The sequence below is a fragment of the Rutilus rutilus genome (genome assembly GCF_951802725.1).
Source record: "Rutilus rutilus genome assembly, chromosome: 12".
Taxonomy (NCBI): domain Eukaryota; kingdom Metazoa; phylum Chordata; class Actinopteri; order Cypriniformes; family Leuciscidae; genus Rutilus; species Rutilus rutilus.
In genome coordinates, this window is record NC_140217.1 from 13,687,749 (window position 1) to 13,712,052 (window position 24,304).

Consider the following 24,304-nt stretch of genomic DNA (forward strand, 5'->3'; position numbering starts at 1 on the left):
TGTTCATTGGTTAATCTCATATATGTGTTGTATGTGCTATAGTAAAGCTACAATTACTTTTTTAAAGGACCTCAATACAAATGAGATAGTTTCTACATTTTATAACCCATTTTCCCATGAAGTCACCTTGTGTTTTGTACATTTTGTTTTTCAGTTAATTTTTTTTGCAGGAAAAGACAGCAAGGCTGTTTTTCATCATTTTTTCCTTATTTTAAATAGATATGGAATGTGTGGAAGATACAGAGATTCTGACTACAATGCCTAATGCACAGATCTTTTTATACATCAAATTATTTTGTGCTGCCTGTTGGATTTACTAAAGACAAACAACTGTGTTCACATTATTGATCTGTGCCATGACGCATTATGGTGTCAATCATAAAAAAAAAATTAAAAAAAATTATACATTACTGTATTGTTTCAAAATTAATCTAAACAATCATGAGAAACAGAACCATGTTTTGTGCATGTGTGTGAACATGAACATTATAGATGGTCACATGTACTGTACTCACTCTCCCCTGCAATGTAGTCATGGGTATCATGGTGAATATGTTTGCTATGGCGTGGAACCAAAGCAACAGTTGCTCCATCTGGAACCTAAAATCCCCAAAATATGTGAAGCATGACAGTTTAAAAAAATTAAAGTATACTTGTATATACAGTTGTAATCGAAATTATTCAACCCCCATTGCAAATATAAGGTTTATTGCCAAATTTTACAGACTTTCAGCTGTTTGCAATGAGCAAAGCTAACAAAAGTAATTGAAATAGCTCAACACAACAAATGTTTCAAGTTGTTTCTGCAAATTCAACTGAAAATGCTACTTTTAATGACTTCTGCAGTCTCAAAATGATTAAATGCCCTGAACAGAATCCCTCACAAAAGCACAAATCTGCGCATCAGATTTCTATTGAAATTACTTGATTTCACCCGCAAAAATTTGCTGAGTGTGCCTGTAGAGTTTTTGTTCTGCCTCACTGTCACCTTTGGGTTGCTCACTAAGAGGATTTGTAAGGCACAATTTCCTGTAATCAAACATACCTTAACAAGCTAATAAATGTCATCAGGATTACTAGAAAGCTGCAGGTGAGTTTTTATCAGGGTTGGAGGTAAACTCTGCAGGACAGTGGCCCTCCAGGACCAAAGTTGCGTATCCCTGATATACATGAATAGCATTTTTCCAACAGCTTGACTGCTTGATTGCGTTATACCTTATAATGCTGGAGCGTGTTGAGGCGTTTCCAGTTGCCCTGAACCACAGATGTTAGGTCTTCATCTGAGAGGATCAGGTGACCTGCTACACCAGAGCGCCATTCTGGAAATGTCCAAACCAACATGTAAATTTAAAGACAGCAAAGCTTGAAAAGAAACAAATAAAGACTGAAAGAATGAATTAATGAATACAACTAGAGAGAACACAGTGTGTTCAGATATGTAAGAAAGAGTGCAGACATGTACATTATGAATGTTCTCACCCAAGTCCACGGAGTCAGTATGTGGTCTATGAGAGTATGAGGTGCCCTTGTAAACCTGGTCTAGTATCTTCTCTTTCACCTGGGTTATAGTGTCACAATCTAAAACTTTAGCAGCAACTGGCTGAGCTTCATTCACACCTATTCCCTGCATCAAGACATCCACAGTCTAAAGAGAAAAAGAATGAGAGAGAGTTAAGTATTTTTGTAAATCACATTTTTATTATCTAAATTTTATGCCAGCACAATAAAATCTGCTTATAATTCTGTAATAAATCTGTGAACAGATTTTTTTTTTTTTAAATGTCCCCGTTGTTTTGTTTTTTTTCCTCTCTAAATCATTGGGTTCTGGTTAACCATGATATGTTTAAATTGCACATTTGTGTTAATGTATATGAGTTTGAGTAAAATGCAATATTTGACAGCACTGTGTAGACACCCACAGTTGCATAATTCAATGCATAATTCTTACAAACCCTTAATTTATACAATCTCCTGCTTCTACCTGTCACAGTGGGTTCAGGCTAGGATGAGGAGATGCAGGATCTAACTGCAGCTATAACAAAGATAATCTAAGCAGTGGTGGACAGTAAGTATTTTTACTTCGTACAGTACTTAAAGGGATAGTTCACCCAAAAATGAAAATTACCCCATGATTTACTCGCCCTCAAGTCATCCTAGGTATAAATGACATTCTTCTTTCAGATGAATACAATAGGAGTTATATTAAAAAATGTCCTGGCTCTTCCAAGCTTTATAATGGCAGTGAATGGCCGTTTCTGTTTTGAAGTCCATAAAAATGCATCTATCCATCATAAAAGTGCTCCACACAGCTCCAGGGGGGTTAATAAAGACATTCTGAAGCGAAGCGATGACTTTGTGTAAGAAAAATATTCATATTTAAAACTTTATAAAGTAAAATAACTAGGTTACGGCCAAACGAACATACGGATTTGACCTAAAGCGCAACTTACGCAAGTAATGTGACGTACTGCTGATATTTTCGCTACGCCATGACGCACTACACTACTTCTGACGTCATAAGTTGCGTAAGTTGCGCTTTAGGCGGTATGTTCGTTTTGCCGGAAGCTAGAATTTTACTTTGTAACGTGTTAAATATGAATATTTTTCTTACACAAACTCGTTGCTTCGCTTCAGACGGCCTTTATTAACTGAAGAGGTGGTCTCGGCCCGGTTCCAAATGAGCTCTGGTACTAGGGTTGCGCGATATGCTCCATTTTCATATCGTCCTATCGTCAGCCTGTGAGATCGGCGATACACGATATTATCGTGAGGGGGCGGGGCTTACTTATTTGATTATTAACTTGCTTATTTACTCATCAATTTGCTTGTTTTATTACTTCGTTTTAAATGAGAATCTTTTTTCTATTTTGCTAGCAAAGGTGGAGTGTTTATTAATAGGCTAAATCAGGTTATTTCCTGGTATAGTGAGGAAAAAAAAAAAGATCCTAATCATTCTTGTATCTGACTCGGAGTATTTCAACATGTCAGCGGGAAATTTACGGACACACATTATCGTCTCATGCCGTTACAGATCTGCAGCATTTTGACTGTTTGACGAGATGTGAACACGTTTTAATTTCTTGATTCAAGAAAGAGTCGGAGTCTGCGATATATGTCCTCCTACCAGTGCTCTCTCTGTCTGGATGCACTTCACATGCGCACCGCACTTCAATAACGCAGGTGTTTTAAATGCCAGGAGAAATCAGAGGCAAAAATCTAAAAGTCGATCGGTTATACGCCGACTTAAACTTATGACTTGACTCTGATAAAGGAAAACGGGTTAATCCGTTTACATGACCACATGCATTGTCAGTTTATTCAGCATAATCGAGTTAATAACGTGCATGTAAACGCGCTCAATCCCTGAAAACGAAAGCAGAAACGGACTGAGCTTTCGCTGCATTAACAGCACGTTCTCTCAGAGTCGACGGTGGATAACGGTACAGCAACTATCTTAATTTACTGGCTGAATATTTCTCTTGTGGACTTACATTATTGACAGCGAAAAAATTAGAAGAATATTTCTTGTTAAACAAGTTTGAAGTTGCTTGTGATTTTCACAGATGGCAGAGTTTCACAGATGCTTCGTGAACTAAAGACTTTTATTAGGCCTAGGCGGCCTATATCATTTTATTGATATTATTATTATAATTAATATTTTGTAATTGTATTGTTTTTAGTGTTATTCGTGTCATTAAATATTTTGTTAATGTGCTATGGAAACAAAATACTGACGAACAACGATGCCGCGTCTTCATCTAGGCTCTGTATAAAAATTATGCGTCTGTTAAAGCACTCTTGACAATTTGTGAATGGATCACCTTGCAATGAAATTTCATTGTGGGATGTAGTTTTTGTTTTGTCTGTTTTAAAAACATTTTCTTTGAGGAGTCCTCATACGCGCGTGATATGGCGCAAGTGTGGTTATGTGGTGATGTCGTTATGAATTTAGGCAAGGCAAATATAATTGTAGTTCCTAATTAATTTAATAACTATACTAGCTTCATAATAATAATAATGATTTAATACATTAATGGAAAAACGAGCCAATTATCGTATTGATATCGGCAAAGGCATCTGCCATCGGCGATATCTCTGTCTATCGTCGATACACGATACTATCGTCTATCGGCACAACCCTATCTGGTACTGTTTGATTTTCTGTCCAATGAATGGATGACCTTAGCACACGTGTGGTTTTGTTTACAATTTTTGGTTCACTTGCAAAAAAGTGCAGTGTGAAAGCGAACCACGGCAAAAAATAAAAATAAAATCAACACTGTATTTGGTCCAGACCAAAGCAAGTGAACTAGCAGACTTTCCTGGTGTGAATACACCCTAAGGCAAAAGCATGGAGAGAAAGATCACAGGAGAAAATAAACAACAGCTTTACATAATACATAAAGACAATACTTGACAAGGAACTGAGAAAACAGATGTCAATAAATGAGGTAAATGAGGAAGTAAATGAGGAACTCAAGACACAGGTGAATATAATTTGTAACCAAAGAAAAACTAGCAAAGGGTACACCAAGTAAACAGGAATTAAAACATAGGAAAACAAGAACAGAGTGTTCTCAGATCTAAATTCAGACTGGCTCATCTGAGATGTTAAAACAGCTGAACCCTTTGTTTTTCCCTATTGGCAGTCAATTCATCAATTTATCAAATATTGTTATTAAACCATTACAATTCTAAATGATGTGCTAACTAGTTTTGATTCAGTATCAACTTTGAAGTGCTACCTATTGCAATACAATATAGTCACACTATAGCAATGCTCTCCCACATATTTTGCTATTCTAACTGCTCTTATTTCTGTCACTGGTTTAAGTAGCAGTGGGTGGTAATAGACAAGAAACGTACAGTTTTACACAATCATGCTGATAAAGTTTCTTCAGTCATTCGGCAATCTTGCAGCCTGAACCACTGAAGGGAATAGAGTTGGGAATCGAAAATCGATTCCAATTGTTTAATTGGATACTTCAGGTACTCGATTCCTCTTATTGATTCCTTTGTGTGCATTTCAATGTGATTTTAAACCATTCATGCACACACAAAGAGCCGCCTCTCATATAGTGCGCAATACTGAACTGAGTTCTCTTTCGCATCTTCTTGCACTTGAACGGACAAATACACACAAAATTATGAATTATTTCAAAATATCCTTGTAAACACAGTCGGTTTCATCTTAAGTGAACGTGAACAGACAACGCATCAGTGTATTCGGTCTTAAAGTGACAGCTAATATTCCTGCTGCCGTTTGCGTCATCAACATTAATCAAAAAACAAAAGACAAAGAGAAAATTCACTCTCTGATCTTGACTGAATAACTTTTGTAACTATATATTTGTAATATTTCTATATTTTATAAATAAAGTGCAGTGTTATTTTACGGTTTCTGTGCCTGAATACTAGACCTACCTGAAAATCTTAAAATGCTGTTTATTAGGGCCCAAACCCTAAAAGGGAGAAGACCATATTGTTTTTCATTTGTATCTTTGTTCAGTTGTACTTATTTGTGCCTACATTTACATTTATTCATTTAGCAGTCGCTTTTATCCAAAGCGACTTACAAATGAGAACAATAGAAGCAGTGAAACCAACAATAGGACAACAATATGCAAGTGCTATGACCACTCCCAGTTTAATCTAACACAGTACGTGTAATTTCTTTGCATTTTTATAAAGATAAAAGATATAGAATAGAAGATAAAGTGTTAGTATTAATGGATCAAGTGTTGCCGAAAAAGATGCGTCTTCAGCCGTTTGTGCTATTGCTTCAGCTCCGTTGTGCTATTGCTAATTTGTTTATTTGTTCTTATTAGGGCCCAAGCCCTGAAAGGGCGAAGGCCCTATTGTTTTCGGTAGGATTATTAGGGCCCAAGCCCTGAAAGGGCGAAGGCCCTATTGTTTTCGGTAGGATTATTATTATTATTTTTCTTACGACTATTCGGGCACTTTTGGGGCCCTTAACATGCTCAAAAACTCTTGAAACTTTGCACACGGGTCAGAACCCGCGGCCATCAGGGCCGGGCTGAAGCTGGGACACGGGCGTGGCAGGGGGGCTCGACAGCGCCCCCTGGAACGGTGTCCGAAAACTTGGTCCATAAATCAAACACGCTTGCATGTAATAATATGAAACTCGGTACACATAAAGATCTCATCAGGCCGAACAACTTTCATGCTCTAAGTTTTACGCCAGCCCAAAAGGAAGTGGACTATTTAGGGTTGTTTGGAAACGCATGCTTAGGAATTTGAAACACTTCTCCTAGGGAATTCACCCGGTCGGCACCAAACTCGGTGTCCATGAAGTCAAGACATTGAGGATGAAAAATTGCCAGGGGATTTTTGATATCTCGAACGGTTTGGCCGTGGCGAGGAAACGAATTTATGGCGAATAATGGGACACAGGAAGTGTATTATAACTTCTGCATATATTAACTGATCTTGATGAAACTTCAGCAGTGTGTTCATTGTAAGAGGCCGATCACATGGATGTAACTATTGTGAGTCAAAGTTATAGCGCCACCAACTGGCAGCAGGAAGTGTGTCACTTTCAAAATGCTTTGAAGTCACCCTCTTATTTTTACCCGATTTGCTTCAAACTTTATGTGTATAATGTAAACACACGGCAGATGTAGAACTGTGAAAGGATTTTTGATATCTTTAATACTGTTGCCATGGCAACACTTCAAACTTTAATATTCTTTTTTGATGCTTTTGAGACTCTTAACATAGTTGAAATTGGATGAAACTCGACAGACACATCACATTTATTAGCCCGTAGACATGTGCAAAGTTTCAGAAACAGGCGTGGTGAGGGGCTCAGTAGCGCCACCTTTAGTCATAAGTGGGGGGGTTAGTTTTATCAACAGCAACAAAACTTGGTATGTGTATTGTTCTCATCAAGACGGACAACTTTCTAATTGACATTAACTACCTCCGACCAACAGGAAGAGAGATATTTTGGTTTGAATGTGGATTTTCTGAAGAATTTTCTCTCCCTCTCTCTGTGTCTCTGTGTGTGTGAGGGGAGGGGGGGGGGGGGGGGGGGGGTTTGACTATTGCTTTTACATTGTTAATCAAGGTTTCAGGGGCTTTTGGGGTCCTTAACGTGCTCAAAAACTCTTGAAACTTTGCACACAAGTCAGAACCCCGTGCCATCAGGGACGGGCTGAAGCTGGTACCCGGGCGTGGCAGGGGGGCTCAACAGCGCCCCCTTGAACGGGGTCCCAAAACTTGGTCCATAGATCAAACACGCTTGCATAAATTAATATGAAACTCGGTACACATATAGATCTCATCGGGCCGAACAACTTTCCCCCGGTCAAGTTTTACGCCAGCCCAACAGGAAGTCGGCTATTATTGGTTGTTTGGAAAACGCTTGCTGTGGAATGCGAAGTACTCCTCCTAGAAAATTCACCGTGTCCCCTCCAAACTCGGTGTTCATGTAGTCAAGACTTTGAGGATGCTAAATTGCGGACGGATTTTTGATATCTCGAACGGTTTGGCCGTGGCGAGGAATCGAATTTATGGCGAGAAAAGAGAAACACGAAGTGGAATAACTTCTGCATACATTAACTGATCTTGATGAAACTTCATCAGTGTGTTCGTGGTAAGAGGCCGATCAGATGGATGTAACTATTGTGAGTCAAAGTTATAGCGCCACCAACTGGCAGCAGGAAGTGTGTCACTTTCAAAATGTTTTTGACAAAAGTGGGGGGGTTAGTTTTACCCACAATTACAGAAATCAGTACGTATATTGGTCTCATCGAGCCGGACAACTTTCTAATTTAAAGTCATTAGCTCTGACCATCAGGAAGTCAGATATTTTGGTCTGAATGTGGATTTTTTTGCAAAATCAGCCTCTGAATTTTTAGCCACCTTTATCTAAGTGGTTATTTTATTCCCACCAAACTTTTTCAACATGATAAAAATATATTAATGATGCTAAATTGTGAACGGATAATAAATATCTCAAACGGTCTTGCTATGGCGAGGGATTAAAGTAATGTCAAAAAAGGAACCACTAAAAGGCTCCTATATTCTAAAAATGTAATTATACACCATTTATTACTATATAAAAGTATACAAATATCAGAACTTAACTCATTTTATTCTTTTTTTTCAATTTATGTATGAAGTTTAAGTTTAAAAACTGCCAGAATGGTTGTTTAGTCTAAACAATAAATAAATAAAGTCAAACATAGTGCTATACTGCCCTCTTGTGTTCAAAATCAGGTAGGCCTATTATATCTATATAAAAATATACTAGGTATGTGACGGTGAGAATATTTTACCACCGGTTAACTGACGTGTGACACTGCTGGGGGCTTTTTAATCGCTAACTTAAAAACGAAAGTAAAATATGTTCGTCCGCACGGACATTGATAATGGTGCGGAGCAGAGAGAGCGTTTTCAATAAATTCCTATGGAAGGAGGAATGACCTAAGAAACGTTGACTCTGTTCTGCTCGTTCCTCGCTGAGGACGCGCACCATTATAAATGCCTGTGCAGCCGTGAGCATTTTAGTTTCATTTTCGGGGCGGATTGCTTGAATGTATTTAAAAAAAGCACAATGTTGTGTTTTATTGCTACTGTACAAAAATATAAGTTAACACTTTGCAGTTTGAATGATGTTCTGAACAAAATGACAGAGTATGTTTTTATGTGTCCACTGTTGAATCGCGCCCTCGTTTTAGTGATTCCCAAGTTATTTTTTCATTTAAGTTTTTTTCATTGTTCTAATCAGGTCAGGCAAGTAAAATTATCTGTGTCTTATCCCTTACATTTTTATATAATTATAAAAAATTTGGCGTCAGTAAGATTTTTAAGTTAAGTTTCTTCTGCTCACCAAGGCTGCATTTATTTGATTAAAAATACAAACAAAAACAGTAATATTGTAAAATAGTATTCCAATTTAAAACAGCTGCTTTCTATTTTAATATATTTTAAACTGTTATTTATTCCTGTGATCAAAGCTGAGTTTTCAGCATTATTATTCCAGTCGTCACTGTCACATGATCCTTCAGAAATTATTCTAATATGATGATTGATGCTCAAGAAACATTCATTATTATTTTAAATGTTGAAAACAGTTATGTACAGTCTTTGATGAATAGAAAGTTCAAAAGAACAGCATTTATCTGAAATCTAAAGCTTTTGTAACATTAAACACTACCGTTCAGAAGTTTGGGGTCAGTAATAATTTTAATTTTATTTTTGGGGGAAAGAAATAAAATAAATCAATACTTTTATTCATCGAGAATGAGTTAAACTGATAAAAAGTTACAGTACAGACATTTATAATGTTAAAAAAAATTATATTTGAAATAAATGCTGTTCTTTTGAACTTTACATTCATCAACGCATTTTGAAAAAAAATCTGTACACAACTGTTTTCAACATTGAAAATAATAATTAATATTTATTGACCATCAATCATCATATTAGAATGGTTTCTGAAGGATCATGTGACACTGAAGACGGGAGTAATGATGCTGAAAACTCAGCTTTGATCACATAAATTAATTACAGTGTAAAATATTTTAAAATAGAAAACAGCTGTTTTAAATTGGAATAATATTTCACAATATTACTGTTTTTGTTTATATTTTTAATCAAATAAATGCAGCCTTGGTGAGCAGAAGAGACTTCTCCTAAAAACATTAAAAATCTTCCTTACCCCAAACTTTTGAACGGTATATATATATATATATATATATATATATATATATATATATATGTTTGTATAATATATATATATATATATATATATATAAATATAGCTGCGAGCAGTGATGGAGGGCCAAAGCCGGCGGTACCGCCACCCCGGTGCCTTTAGGTAAGTAAAGGCACCGGGGTTGCGGTGCCACCGGCTTGGGCCCGTAATCGCTGCTCGCAGCTATATTTATTATTATTATTATTTTTCTTACGACTATTCAGGCATTTTTGGGGCTCTTAACATGCTCAAAAACTCTTGAAACTTTGCACACGAGTCAGAACCCGCGGCCATCAGGGCCGGGCTGAAGCTGGTACCCGGGCGTGGCAGGGAGGCTCAACAGCGCCCCCTGGAACGGGGTCCGAAAACTTGGTCCATAAATCAAACACGCTTGCATGTAATAATATGAAACTCGGAACACATATAGATCTCATCGGGCCGCACAACTTTCATGCTCTAAGTTTTACGCCAGCCCAACAGGAAGTCGACTATTTAGGGTTGTTTGGAAATGCATGCTTAGGAATTTGAAACACTTCTCTTAGGGAATTCACCCGGTCAGCACCAAACTCGGTGTGCATGAAGTCAAGACATTGAGGATGAAAAATTGCCAGGGGATTTTTGATATCTCGAACGGTTTGGCTGTGGCGAGGAAACGAATTTATGGCGAATAATGGGACACAGGAAGTGTATTATAACTTCTGCATACATTGACTGATCTTGATAAAACTTCAGCAGAGTGTTCTTGCTCAGAGGCTGATCACATTGATGTGACTATTGTGAGTCAAAGTTATAGCGCCACCAACTGGCAGCAGGAAGTGTGTCACTTTCAAAATGCTTTGAAATCACCCTCTTATTTTAACCCGATTTGCTTCAAACTTTATGTGAATAATGTGGACACACGGCAGATGTAGACCTGTGAAAGGTTTATTGATATCTTAGATACTGTTGCCGTGGCAACGCATCAAACTTTAATATTCTTTTTTGATGCTTTTGAGACTCTTAACATACTTGAAATTGCATGAAACTCGACAGACACATCACATTTATTAGCCAGTAGACATGTGCAAAGTTTCAGAAACGGGCGTGGTGAGGGGCTCAGTAGCGCCACCTTTAGTCAAAAATGGGGGCTTAGTTTTACATAGAGTCACTAAACTCGCTATGTATATTGTTCTCATTAAACCGGACAACTTTCTAATTCACACTTATTAGCTGAGAGCAACAGGAAGTCAGATATTTTGGTTTGAATGTGATTTTTTGGAGAATTTTCTCTCTCTCTCTCTCTCTCTCTGTCTCTGTGTGTGTGAGGGGTGGGAGGGAATTTCCAATTGATTTCAGTGTGTTTCAAGGTTTCAGGGGCTTTTGGGGCCCTTAACGTGCTTGAAAACTCTTGAAACTTTGCACACAGGTCAGAACCTGCGGCCATCAGGGCCGGGCTGAAGCTGGTACCCGGGCGTGGCAGGGGGGCTCAACAGCGCCCCCTGGAACGGGATCCAAACACTTGTCCATAAATCAAACACACTTGCATGTAATGATATGAAACTCGGTACACATATAGATCACATCGGGCCGAACAACTTTCGTGCTCTAAGTTTTACACCAGCCCAACAGGAAGTCGGCAATTATGGGTTGTTTGGAGAACGCTTGCTGTGGAATTTGAAACACTTCTCCTAGAGAATTAATTAAATCGCCACCAAACTCGGTGTGCATGAAGTCAAGACATTGAGGATGCTAAATTGCGGACGGATTTTTGATATCTCGAACGCTTTGGTCGTGGTGAGGAAATGCATTTATTGCGAGAAAAGAGAAACACGAAGTGGTATAACTTCAGCATACATTAACTGATCTTGATGAAACTTCAGCAGTGTGTTCGTGGTAAGAGGCCGATCAGATGGATGTAACTATTGTGAGTCAAAGTTATAGCGCCACCAACTGGCAGCAGGAAGTGTGTCACTTTCAAAATGTTTTTGACAAAAGTGGGGGGGTTAGGTTTACCCACAATTACAAAAATCAGTAAGTATATTGGTCTCATCGAGCTGGACAACTTTCTAATTTGCAGTCATTAGCTTGGACCAACAGGAAGTCAGATATTTTGGTTTGAATGTGGATTTATTTGCAAATTCAGCCTCTGCTTTTTACCCACTCCTGCTAAGTGTTTTTTTTTTTATTCACACCAAACTTTTTCAACATGATGAAAATACATTAAATATGCTAAATTGAGAACGGATATTGAATATCTCAAACGGTTTTGACATGGCGAGGGATTAAAATAATGTCAAAAAAGGAATCAGAAAACATCTCATATATTCTTAAAATTTAATTATACACCATTTATTTTTATATAAAATTATACAAATATTAGAACTAAACCTATTTTATTCTGTTTTTGCAATTCAAGAAGTATGAAAAAGTTAAAAACAGGCTATTTAGTGCTATTTGTTTCAACAAAAAAGCAAACATAGGGCTATACTGCCCTCTTGTGTCCAAAAGGATATCAAAATAGTATATAAAACGTTTTACTAGGTAGGCCTATTGTATTTAAATATAAATTTATTAGGTATATGACTGTGAGGATATTTTCCCATCGGTTAAGCGACGTGTGACACGAGCGGGTGCTTTTAAATCGCTAATATAAAAGTGAAAGTAAAAAAACGGACGTCCGCACGGACATTGATAATGGTGCACGTTGGAAAGAATGATACTTTTAAACATAACACTAAACCGCCATTAGGTGTCGCCAGGCGACCATCTTAATGAGCGAGTCATTGATTCATTCGTTCAAACGATTCATTCCAATGACTGAGTCATTCATGATTGAGACAGATGTTTATGGATTGACCATTGAATCTTTGAGTCAAGCGATTCGTTTCAAAATGCTGAATCATTCAGTAATGAGAAAACAAGTTGCTGTGATCTTTGTTTAACTATTTTTGCTGCTGAAACAGAACAAAAACAGTCAATATTGCATCTAAAATGTAAGTGACTTAATTGTAACTGTTTATTAACCTGTTGTATGAAATCAATGTCACAGTTTCAATTGTGATTGTATTCAGGAAATAGTTGCCTACTCGTCAAGTGAGGTTGCTTAACTCTATCATATGTTATAAAATATATAAAAACTCCATATTTGTAATTTTTATAGTCAGTATGTTGTTAACTGGGTTGCTTTTTTGTGTGCTGCGCTCATTTATTTACAATTCTCCTGGAGAAGCAGCATGAGCCTCAGCAGTGCAACCTTGTTACCATTGATCAGTAATACATTTATTATTAACTGCTGATTGCAACTTAAAATGAATGTAATGAAATTAGAATAATCTCTCGTTTTAGTGATTAAGTTATTAATAACTTATTAATAAATTGATAAGTTATTTTTTTGTTATTGACGTTCTAATCAGGCTATACTTTGGTCGGGCAAGTAAAATTCTCTTTCAGGTAGGCCTATTGTATTTATATATAAATATATTAGGGATGTGACTGTGATAAAAATTTTCCCACCGGTTAATCGACATGTGACACCGCTGAGGGCTTTTAAATCGCTAACTATAGTATACTATATACTAGTAAAATACAGACGTCCGCACAGACATTGATAATGGTGCGGAGTAGAGCGAGCATTTTCAATGTATTCCTATGGATGTAGGAATTAACTAAAACATTTTATTTATGTTTTTGTGTCCACTGTTCAACCGCAACCGCGTCACACACACATTCCAGAATTGCAATCTTGACATTCATTATAGCCCTAATACAATATAATAATAAAAATAGTCAACCTAACATAAACGAATTACACTGCTCTGTTTAAATAGTCAGTAGTACAATCTGTACCATTCACAGTAAGCAGAGCTCCACTGTGATGTTTCCAAGCACATTTTTGCGCGCGTGAAGAGGATGATTTTTTCCATCGATATTGGAACACGAGTGAAGTACAAAGCCTATAATAAAGAATAGTTTAGCATCCAAATACATCGCAAAAAAAATATATAAATATACATCGCAAAATAAAATATATATATGTGTGTGTGTGTGTGTATATATATATATATATATATATATATATATATATATATATATATATATATATAAATATAGCTGCGAGCAGCGATGGAGGGCCAAAGCCGGTGGCACCGCCATCCCCGGTGCCTTTAGGTAACTAAAGGCACCGGGGTGGCGGTGCCACCGGCTTGGGCCCGCAATCGCTGCTCGCAGCTATATTTTAATTATTGTGTTTACTTGTCTTTAACAATGCTTGGAATTTATATTAGTTAGGGTAGTTTTGCTGTGGTATTTTTGTTAAAACCATAGGCAAAAGTTCCTTGTGTACGTCTTCTTTAGCCGGTTGAATTTTGTTCATGGTATTCAGCTGCAACGAAATGTTTTGCAAAAATACTACTTCTTTTTTTTTTTTTACCTTACTGGAATCGAAACGTCAAAATTCAAATGACACCCAACCCTAGTAGAGAAACCACCCTTACAATACTCAGAAGACAGAAACCCTGGTTTAGGAAACTTACTGGTAGAACCATGTTAAATCTATATTAATGTTTACACTATTTTACATTGTCTTTGTACTTACTATAGTAATAATAGCAAATTATGCATAATAACAAGCAACTAACCCTAAACTGAACTCTAATCTCTAAAACTCTAAAGTACATGTTGTTAATTAATATTACTCAGTTCTTATTTGTGTAATTACACTAGAACAGTAGCTTTATTTCCATCCACCTATTTTCTTTTATAACTTTGTTTATCTTATACTTAAAACTAATAAAAAAACAAAGAAAATAAACATAATAGTTTCCCTGATAGCAGCTACTTCCATTTTTATTACAGATTTTTCTTCACCAATTTCCCATTGAGTGACGATTTAGTTCTTTTGAACACATGGGGTGAAAACGGTACTTAATTCATAAATGTTTTATGCGATTTTCCAATTTTGTGCACAAGTTAAATTTGCAACTTTGGATGGAAACACCTTAAATTGAAGTGTAACCGAACATAGTGACTAACTAATAGTGGACACAATTTGGAGATAAGATGAAGAAAGTGTTTCAGTAATATTAAAAAAGTGTTTTACAGATGCTTTTTTGGCAGAAACACTGATTACCAAATTAGACTAATGACCTAATACTGTATACTGTATAAAGACATTAAGTTAAAACATTCTAACCAGAGTGCGGTATTCCAGATCCTCTCTCAGCAAGCGGTTATCATTTAAGGTGTATTTGGCTTTGCCCGTCACTGCATCCACAGGTCCTTTATCCACCTGGTGTTTAATGGCTCTGAAGAGCATGTACAGAGACTCACCAGCAGAATACTGAACACAGAGAGCACAAATACAATCATTTATGACAATATGACATGGATAATCTACTCAATAAAACACTAAGAAATTATTTTATAATTCTCTCAACTATCCTATAGTAGCAATTCTCCTAGTTCAGTGAATTTCAATTAAAGCATATGGGTACAAAAAAAAATCTTTTTTTTTTTTAGTCCTAATGCACAACATAGTGCACCTTGCTGGGTCTCAAGAGGTTGATTATATTCTTAGACAAGTATTTTACATTGGTAACTGTAATCATATTTTTCAGAACTGCATATTTGTGTCATCAACATAAAACAATTCCAAATGTCTCATCTACAAATATTAAATTGTATCCACAGTAAATATATGTATTAAAAACCAAACAATCCCACCAATTTTCATACACACCCTTAAGAAGGCATAGAGACAGATGGATATCCAGTTGGTCAGGAGCTTTTCAACTACTGTCTCAGTTCTGAAAAGAGAATTAAAGCCTCAATCATAGTCACTTTTGTTGATTCATATTGGTACTTCTAATGTCAGTTAATCCATCATTCTTACCTCCGCAGCATGAGTTTAGGGTTCTTGGCAATATACTGTTCCACCAGATCGTTCAACAGGGTTTTGAGTATGTCAGTGAAGTATTCTAGTTTGCTGTGAAGAGCCACAGTGAGCAAAGATGCCACATATCCTCTGTCTCTGGGTGAAAATGTCCTCTGGCTTTCAAGAGTGTGGATAAACTGTAGGAAAGAAACATGAGAGAATAAATATAAAAAGGTGGAAAGCATTATCATTTAGTTATTATGTTAGTGTATTCATTCACAGACTCATACACAACTATTTAAAGGTCTTAATAAAAAAAAATTAAGTTCTGACCTTCAGAAGCTATAAAAGATATTTACATGATTCCAATAAAAAAAAATTTTAAAAGCATAATTTAACCTGATCATCCTGTTAAAAAAGTTCTCACCCCTGGCTCTTAATGCAGTGCGTTGCCTTTTTGAGCATTAGTAAATGTTTGCACCTTTTGTAATAGTCGTGTATGAGTCCCTCAGTTGTCATCAGTGTGAAAAGATGAATTTCAAAATCAGTTACTGTTGGAAAGGGTTCACATACGCAGAAGACGCTGGTAAACCAAAGATTGTGCATTTCTGGTAGTGATGTAGTACTCGAGTCCGGTCTCGGACTCGAGTCCGGTCTCGAGACCGATTTCTGCTTTCTCGGACTCGACTCGGACTTGTTCTTACAAAGACTCGGTCTTGACTCGGACTCGACCCTTCAAAGACTCGGTCTTGACTCGGACTCGGCATAGACGGTCTCGTCCCATCACTAGTCCACTAGAATACATACCACTAGAAAATTTTAATTGACTATTCGCAAAGACCCGCCCCCCTTAGTTACTTTCGCTATGTCCGACAAGCTACACCGTTCTCACGCCACACCATGTTCTCACGCAGTGAAAAATACATCGCGGAGCAGAGAGGAGACTGACAACACGCTGACAGACAGGACAGACCAGGTTACTTTTCGGTTACTTTTGATATTAAACATATTAAACAAAGTTTCGCCTTTCAAACTTGGTCATTTTTTAAAAGAAATTTAAACAATAAATACCGTTTTGTGGCTCTTAAATGTGTAGTGACAGATCGCTGTAGAGCATCAGTTAAAGCTGCTCGTGAACCGATCATCTCTTCCTTCTAGTTAATTTATAGCCTCAAATAAACATGAACAAACATAAGAAGCAATGTTGTTTTAACCACGGAAAGGCGTCAGTACACTCCGTGTTTCAAGGTCAAATCCTCCCATGTTAACCAACGGACTCGGTCTCGACTCGGACTCGACCCTTCAAAGACTCGGTCTTGACTCGGACTCGACTGAATTTGAAAACCAACGGACTCGGTCTCGACTCGGACTCGACCCTTCAAAGACTTGGTCTTGACTCGGACTCGGCATAGGCGGTCTCGTCCCCATCACTAATTTCTGGTCCTTGATTTTTTAATCAATTAGGGACTCTATCTATCTAAACTATCACAAAACAGTTGTGGTTCAGCAAGGAATTAAAAATCAAGTGCATCTAAACTTTTGAATAGGGACATTTTTGTTATTTTTTCATGTGGACTATGTAAACATCTGTTTTGTGAAATAACAGTTACACTGTATTTTGAGGTGTCCTTGTTACAGTGTAATTACACAAATAGGTTCCGAGTAGTGCCATCTTTAGTGCCATCTGTGACATTTTCAACTGTTGTTCTGTCTGTACAGTACGCATGCATCAGATGGACGTTTCTGTGTTTTCAGAGTCTCACACCACACACTTTAAGATGCTGTCAAGTTAAAAGATGTTCTAAGCTCAGATAATACACTCAAAAGTGAGGAAAAAGCTATTATTTCCACTACCTTTGTGAGGAACAGTTTGCTGTTGAGGAGATTAGATAACTGAATGAGTCCCTGCTCCACCGTGGCCCGCCGACACTCCTGCACGTCCAGGTCTCTGTGAAGTGGAGACTCACGATGTCCAGGAAAAAAGATGCGTTCGGCATACATACGGTACTCCAAGAAAGGAATTCCTGATCCTACCAGATCACTTGACATATCCATCATTTCAGTCATCAGGTCTGAGTAGATTTAAGAGTCAAATATACGAAGGTCAGGCTTACATGAGGGACTTTTTGGGGGAAAAAATGAATGGCAAATACTGCACTAGATAAGTTTTTATTTGTTTAAATATTTCAAAATTAAATCAACTCCTCAACAAGTGGGCTATGTTTTGACTAATATTTCCAAATGGTATAATTTTATTTGCTATTTTAACCACTGTGAAATAAACATAAATCATTGGAGCAGGTGTATATTTTCTTTTTATGAATGACGGGTTAGACGGGTACTATTCTTAAACTTAATATTAAAATCTTATAACTGTCCTCTGGTCTTATCCTAAATGTACCTGTAAATTACCTGTGAACTCTTTTTTGCAGCGGTCTCTCACACTGGTCTCTAGATTCTCCAGCTGGATCTGAACTTTTTTATAATCTCTCAGAGCCTGTTTACTCTTTCTCCTAAGAGAAATGAGAGAACACAAAATAAATTCCATTCATACACCAATCTATAAATGTTTCCAAAATTAGTTATTGCATTATTTTTGCATTCAGGAATGGACTGGCCATAGGTAGCAATTGTACATGCTACATAAGTCATAATTACATATCCAATGTCCAAATATGTTGAAAAAATCTACACTCTTTATAGGGTACTAACTTTTCACAGCACTATATAAACACATTCTTTCATATTACATTTCGTACACACCTGTATATAAACACGATGATAAGTACAATAAGAGCAACAAGAGACGCAACTGCTCCAACCCCAATTTGTGCCACCAGTGGAAAGATGGAGTGACTAAGAGAATCATACTGCACTTGTCCCAGTGAAAAGTTCAGGTTTCCCATATGCACCTGAATACAGACAGACAAACTATTATACACCACTGGTCATGCAATACAATATGCACTGCAAAAATGCACGTTTACAATCACACTTTCAGAAAAGATGATGTAGGTGCAACCTGAACCTTATAAGGCCTGACATATGAAATAATAGTCCAACATTTTTTTTTTTAAATGGAACATTTATTGAACCTTTAGACAAAATCGATATTTTATATTATATGTATATAATTTATTTTATATGTATGTATATAAACATTATACGTCTTGAGTACCATATTTGATACATCAGGCTTTTATGGCTCATATTATGATTATATTATGAAAATATTAATTTCATTGTTGTCACTGTATCTCCCAATAATATGTCTTAGTAAGATGATATTTAAATGCTTAGTTTTCTGATTAAACCTCTGTGGTTTTTATTGTGGGGGGTAAAAAAGAAATAATGCAAAGCAGTACAATGACGATTGAGAAATGTACATATAAACATTCCTCAAAAGTCAAATTTGTCAGACTTTTCAGCAAAGTCAAGTCACATTTATTTATATAGCGCTTTTTACAATACAGATTGTTTTAGCTTTACAGAGATAACAGGACAATAATGCAACAAAGTTTGTTTCCAGAAGAAAATAGTGTCACAGTCCAGCTTAAGTTCAGTGAGGTTTCATTTTTGTTGTAAAAAAGTTATTTATTTAGTTCATTTATATATATAGCCGCTCTGGAGAAAACTGTGATGTCATCGCCCAGCTCAGGGGCCTCATTTATAAAGCTTGCGTACGCACAAAACGGGGCTGAAAACATGCGTACGCCAGTTCCTGCGCAAAAGGTGGGATTTATAAAGAAAAACTTGACGGGAAAATTTGCGCACCTGCACGCAAACTCTGACCCATGCGTACGAACGTTTTGGAGATGGAGCACTTTGGCGACACCGATGGTGAGCTGGAGTTAAATGTATTTTTGGTCACTTTTATACAGAAAATCTAAAGAAAATTAAACATATACAGAAAGATTATACAAATACAATTTCAATCACCAAGCCTGTCACTTGAAGCAAATATCCATTCCTTCTTAAATGTCCGCGGCAGCGAGCGCTTTGGGCCGTTCAGTGAAACTGACGCAAATAACAGTTTAAATAAATAAAATACTTCTGATATAAACATTTATATTAAATATGCCATTCAAATTAATGGAGTTAAACACTTAAACATGAAATCATTACTGAAGTTACAACATTTTTTTTAATTCAATCATTAGAAGTATTTGTTGTGAATGCAATTGTTTTTGAACACTTTTCCTGTGGCGTGCTTTAATGTTTTAACCACAGAGATAATTGCTTATCATGATAATACCAGATTGTCTGAGAAAATAGTTTCGTGCAAATAATGCCCAAGGCCTATCTGTTTCCATTAAAAATATAAATCAATTAAAAATACAATTCGGCAAGTGGAAAAGATTGAGAAAAACTTTCTCTGAAATGTATTTTACACTATTTGATTTATGTAGGCTATTCAAAAACAAGGCAAGGATAGACAACTACTTGATTTGTATTAATGTAATGTTTCTTGTACCGTTTATATCATTTGCATATGATTATTCATCCACGTGATAACGTTTAAGTTATCACGTGGATGAATAATCATATGCAAATGATATGTAGATGAGGATCTGCATAGTAAAACTAGGCGTTGTAAGCTCCATATATGGTTATTTCGGGTGGAGACGCATGTGCGCACAATCTTCCGCTGACTGGGATTTATAAAGTGAATTCTGCGCAGGTTCTGGCGTACGCACGGTTTTATAAGTCTGAATATTTTTTTGCGTACGCCATTTTTGGCTTTTGTGCGTACGTACACTTTTAGTAAGGTTCCTACGCACAGTTTTATAAATGTGGCCCCAGATCAGTTCTCATATAGTGGTGTCAATGCAGGCAGATCAATATTATTGTTGAATATTAAATTAAATGTTAAATTTATGCAAAGTTTTAATCATGTTGATAACTTAGAGTTAGCCTAAGAAATGTGCGTACAAAATCTAATACAGTAGCTTTATAGGGTTAAGCTCAGTCTGTGTGTGTTCAGAGGGTGTTGGCTTCAGGCTTACAATAAATTCTGGAAAGGCGTCAGCTCCCTCTCGCTTGCGTCCATGCCTGAGGGAGAGCGGGGGCTGCTGAGGTGGTGGCTCACAATAAAGGTGATTATGTGTCAAAGTTTTAACAGTACAAACCCCCTCACCAATCAGAGCTACTACTTCCTCTTTAAAGATGGCCAAGTCTAAATTCTCACCCTGCGGAAATAATTGAAAAGGGATACAAGAAAAAGTTAAAAGAGGAAAGCTTTTAAACATGAGTAACAAGTAATAATTGGGTGATAATGTAAAGTGACCTAGTCAATATCGAAAAAATGAACCCTGACAACAGGATTTACCGGTGAGTCTTGCACCACCCTGAGGGCGTATATTTTACGTTATTTTAAAGCAATGTACAAAACAATCAACCAAGCAAAAAGACAAAAACTGGAGTAATATTAATCCTGAAGTCCCCTGAGCTCATTTTCAATACAACTGATAACTGAGATGCAAGATGGTGCCAGTTCCATTTGTATGCAATGAGAGATCCGGCAGTGTGATACAAAGGACATGAAAGTAGCACCCATTTTGGTTAACAGGATGAATGTTGCCATGGAGTGAATAATAGGAAATATATGACCGCTGAATGCTGAGATTGGACAATTAGACTCATGGGAATGAGACAATTAGCCCATCCTATTTAATCAATATTGACTGTCATGATAATAATAATAAAAAAAAAATAAAAAAAATAAAAAAAAGATGCCTTTAAATTTATAGTTTTCGTGTGACATCACATCCTTATAGGAACGCCCACTTGGTGGGCAAAACAAGGCTCCATTGACTGCCAGTTGTTTTTCCCAGGTTTGTACTAAATACTAATGTAGTGAGATAGTGATATTAAAAGACCAAATTCAGTATACAACCTATTGATGATGCATACTATGTATAGCAAAGTTTCATGTTAAGCGTTTCGTCAAAGAAATCTATTATAAAGAAAACTTAAACATTTAGCCAATTGCGTTCATATTCTTGGCTCTTCGGCTCACCTGTACGTATAAGTATTATCAGTAAGGTGAATACTGAATTTGATCTTTTACAATCACTGTTTAAGTAGGCACTTTAAGGGTTTTTGACGTTAAAGAGATAGTTTACCCCAAAATGAAAATTCTGTCATTATTCACTCACCCTCAAGTTGTTCCAAACCTGTATGAATTTTTTTTTTATTTTGCTGAACACAAAAGAAGCTATTTTGAAGAATGTCAGTAACCAAACAGTTGATAGGGCCCACTGACTTCCATAGCATTTTTCCCCATACTATGGAAGTCAATGATTTCCTCAAAATATTATTTTGTGTTCAGCAGAAATAGGAAATTCATACAGGTTTGGAACAACATGAGGATGAGTAAACTATCCCTTTAAGCAGTTTAGAATGTACCGCTATTTTTAGTGATTGAAATACTGCATCGCATTTGCCCAAAACTTGAATTTTGTTCACATATCTTGTTTTTCTTCTTTTGATCTAAATATTTGGGACTTGTAACAGATGAAAAATGTACAGGCCTGTGCTACAGTTCTATGGATGTTTTGTCCTCCAGGTCCAGCGTGACTGTTAAAACAGAAAACATTACAACAGAAAAAGCAACACTAACCTCCACAGATATGACTGATCCAGGTTTGTAGCGATATGGTTTTGTGGGATCACCATGGTTCAGCGGGTGCAGGGTTGGGTTTGGCTCATAGGTAAAAGGTGATTGGCTGACAGAGTTAAAGTCAAAGCGCAAGTTATCCAACAAAAACTCAACCTGCATATGACCACCAACTACTTGAGGGTCTACACCAGGGGTCCGACACAACAACAGAGAGGAGGTTTTCACCTCACAGTGCTCCTCAAACTACAGAGAAAACGAAAACAAGAGAAAGAGACAACACTGCGTAAGTTGACAAATCCACCAAAATATTTCAGACAAAATGATGTTTAACTTTAGAGACTGTTCACCAAAGACTTTAATCTATAAAAATAATAATAAAAACTTCATAATCAAATGTGTTGATTTAAAAAAAAAAAAAAAAAAAAAAAAAAATCAATCAAAGAGACAGATTTATTTTAGGACGAAGTTTTTCTTGAATTTCTCACTTCAAAGTCACCTGGGATAGAAGAGTCTGCTAAATGAATAAACGTGTAACAGTCAACAAAATAAGATTAGAAAACACCAAATCGCCAACCAATGCACTCACCATAGTCATATCAGATGTGAAATCATATTGTAACTACATGGTTCTTAATACAAAATGAACAGCTCAATGTATTTATGAATAATCTAATGTCAACCAGTTTGTTTACACCTTGAGTTGATGCCTTGAATGAAGCAGTGGGGAGAGATTTCGTGGAGGGGCTACAAATTTGTGAATTGTATTCATGTACTGACTGAAAATCGTGAAATTGAAGGCATGGGTTATTAATCTGTGGGCAGGAAATGAGGGAACGATTTAGTAATCTGTGCGTTCAGTTTATAAACCGAGTATAGATCTGTTATTGAACTTTCAGTTTGTGTTGTGTGTAGTTTAAGTAAGGTTGAGATTAAGCAAGGTTAAACTGAATTAACCTTTTTGAATGAACAGTGTGTGTTTTCTGTACAGTCTGCTTCTTGCACTTCCACATCTGTTACATTCCTAGTTTTTCTCCGTCGCCTGCGTTTCTTCCAGGGGGGAATGGAGTCTGGAGGGACCACCATTACTTGCATCCGAGGCTTCTGTACCACATCCAAATTATGTCCCAAAACTTTAATTACACGTCCTCCGCTGCAGTAAGGAAGAAATGTTAAGTGATTTACAAGAGCAGAGAAAAATCACATACAAAAGTCTTTTTTTTTAAAGCCCATTTTAAAATAAAAGCTCCTAGACACAGACCAACTTTAATACAAGTCTATAAGATTTTTTTTTGCACATTTTAGGGTCAGCCAGACAAAAAAGTAAAGTTTGTTGTATTCATTAAATGTCACTTTATGTCACTTTGAATAAATAAAATAAATGAATAATTGTAAATGTAATAAGTCTGGTAAAACTCAAACACACACCTGATAAAGCTCTTAGAGGGCATGGCATGTGTGATGTTGGGGTCAGGGGTATAGTAGTAGCCATTGGCATGGAGATGTCGCTCAATGTTTCCATACCGCACAGTCACCCTGTGCTCTCCTGTCCCATTACTAGCACCAGTCAGACACTTAATAGTGTCCTCCTGAACACTTGATATTCTGCAGAGGGATAGAAGGGGATAAAAGAACTTCCTAATCACAGACAATACTCATATTACACCAAATTACAGGAGACGGTTTTCCACAGTGATACGTAGCACTTACAATGAACAGGGCACATTCCCTAGTAGGACACTGATATCAGTAACACGACCAGTCAAAAGATTTCTGCCTGTGATTGTCAGAGTTGTTCCTCCTGCCCGTGGCCCTTTCTGAGGAGAGATTTCTATCAGCTTAGGGTCCTTAAGGGATGAGATGAGAGATGAGAGATACAATCAGAGGAAATTCTGCATCCAAGAACAAAAAACTACAGCAATTCCACAACAACCATCTTCACATAACAACAATGCTCCAATGCACATAATAATCAAATGACAAACAAGAAATGGAGGGATAACAGAGGGAGGGAGGATGTAAGATATGACTTTAGGCATTTACATTGTTTTAGAATGTGGTGAAACCTTAGAGTTAACTGCATCAATGCACAATATGTATAGTATACACA

At 36.8% G+C, this 24,304-nt stretch overlaps 1 protein-coding gene across 3 annotated transcripts in view; it reads right to left on the reverse strand.

The window, feature by feature from the left end:
* Window positions 1-24,304, reverse strand: part of plxnb1b (plexin b1b) — a 72,625-nt gene that overhangs the window by 5,814 nt on the left and 42,507 nt on the right. For all 3 annotated transcript variants that reach the window (XM_084426585.1, XM_084426583.1, XM_084426584.1), the window contains exons 18-31: window positions 23,905-24,041; window positions 23,623-23,799; window positions 23,152-23,347; window positions 22,198-22,440; window positions 20,582-20,764; window positions 18,339-18,487; window positions 17,988-18,088; window positions 17,430-17,647; window positions 15,594-15,772; window positions 15,441-15,507; window positions 14,895-15,041; window positions 1,480-1,645; window positions 1,216-1,319; window positions 516-600 (exon numbers count right to left, since the gene is read on the reverse strand). In XM_084426585.1, the coding sequence (XP_084282711.1) occupies window positions 516-600; window positions 1,216-1,319; window positions 1,480-1,645; window positions 14,895-15,041; window positions 15,441-15,507; window positions 15,594-15,772; window positions 17,430-17,647; window positions 17,988-18,088; window positions 18,339-18,487; window positions 20,582-20,764; window positions 22,198-22,440; window positions 23,152-23,347; window positions 23,623-23,799; window positions 23,905-24,041 (2,152 nt within the window). The remainder of the gene's footprint in view (window positions 1-515; window positions 601-1,215; window positions 1,320-1,479; window positions 1,646-14,894; window positions 15,042-15,440; window positions 15,508-15,593; window positions 15,773-17,429; window positions 17,648-17,987; window positions 18,089-18,338; window positions 18,488-20,581; window positions 20,765-22,197; window positions 22,441-23,151; window positions 23,348-23,622; window positions 23,800-23,904; window positions 24,042-24,304) is intronic.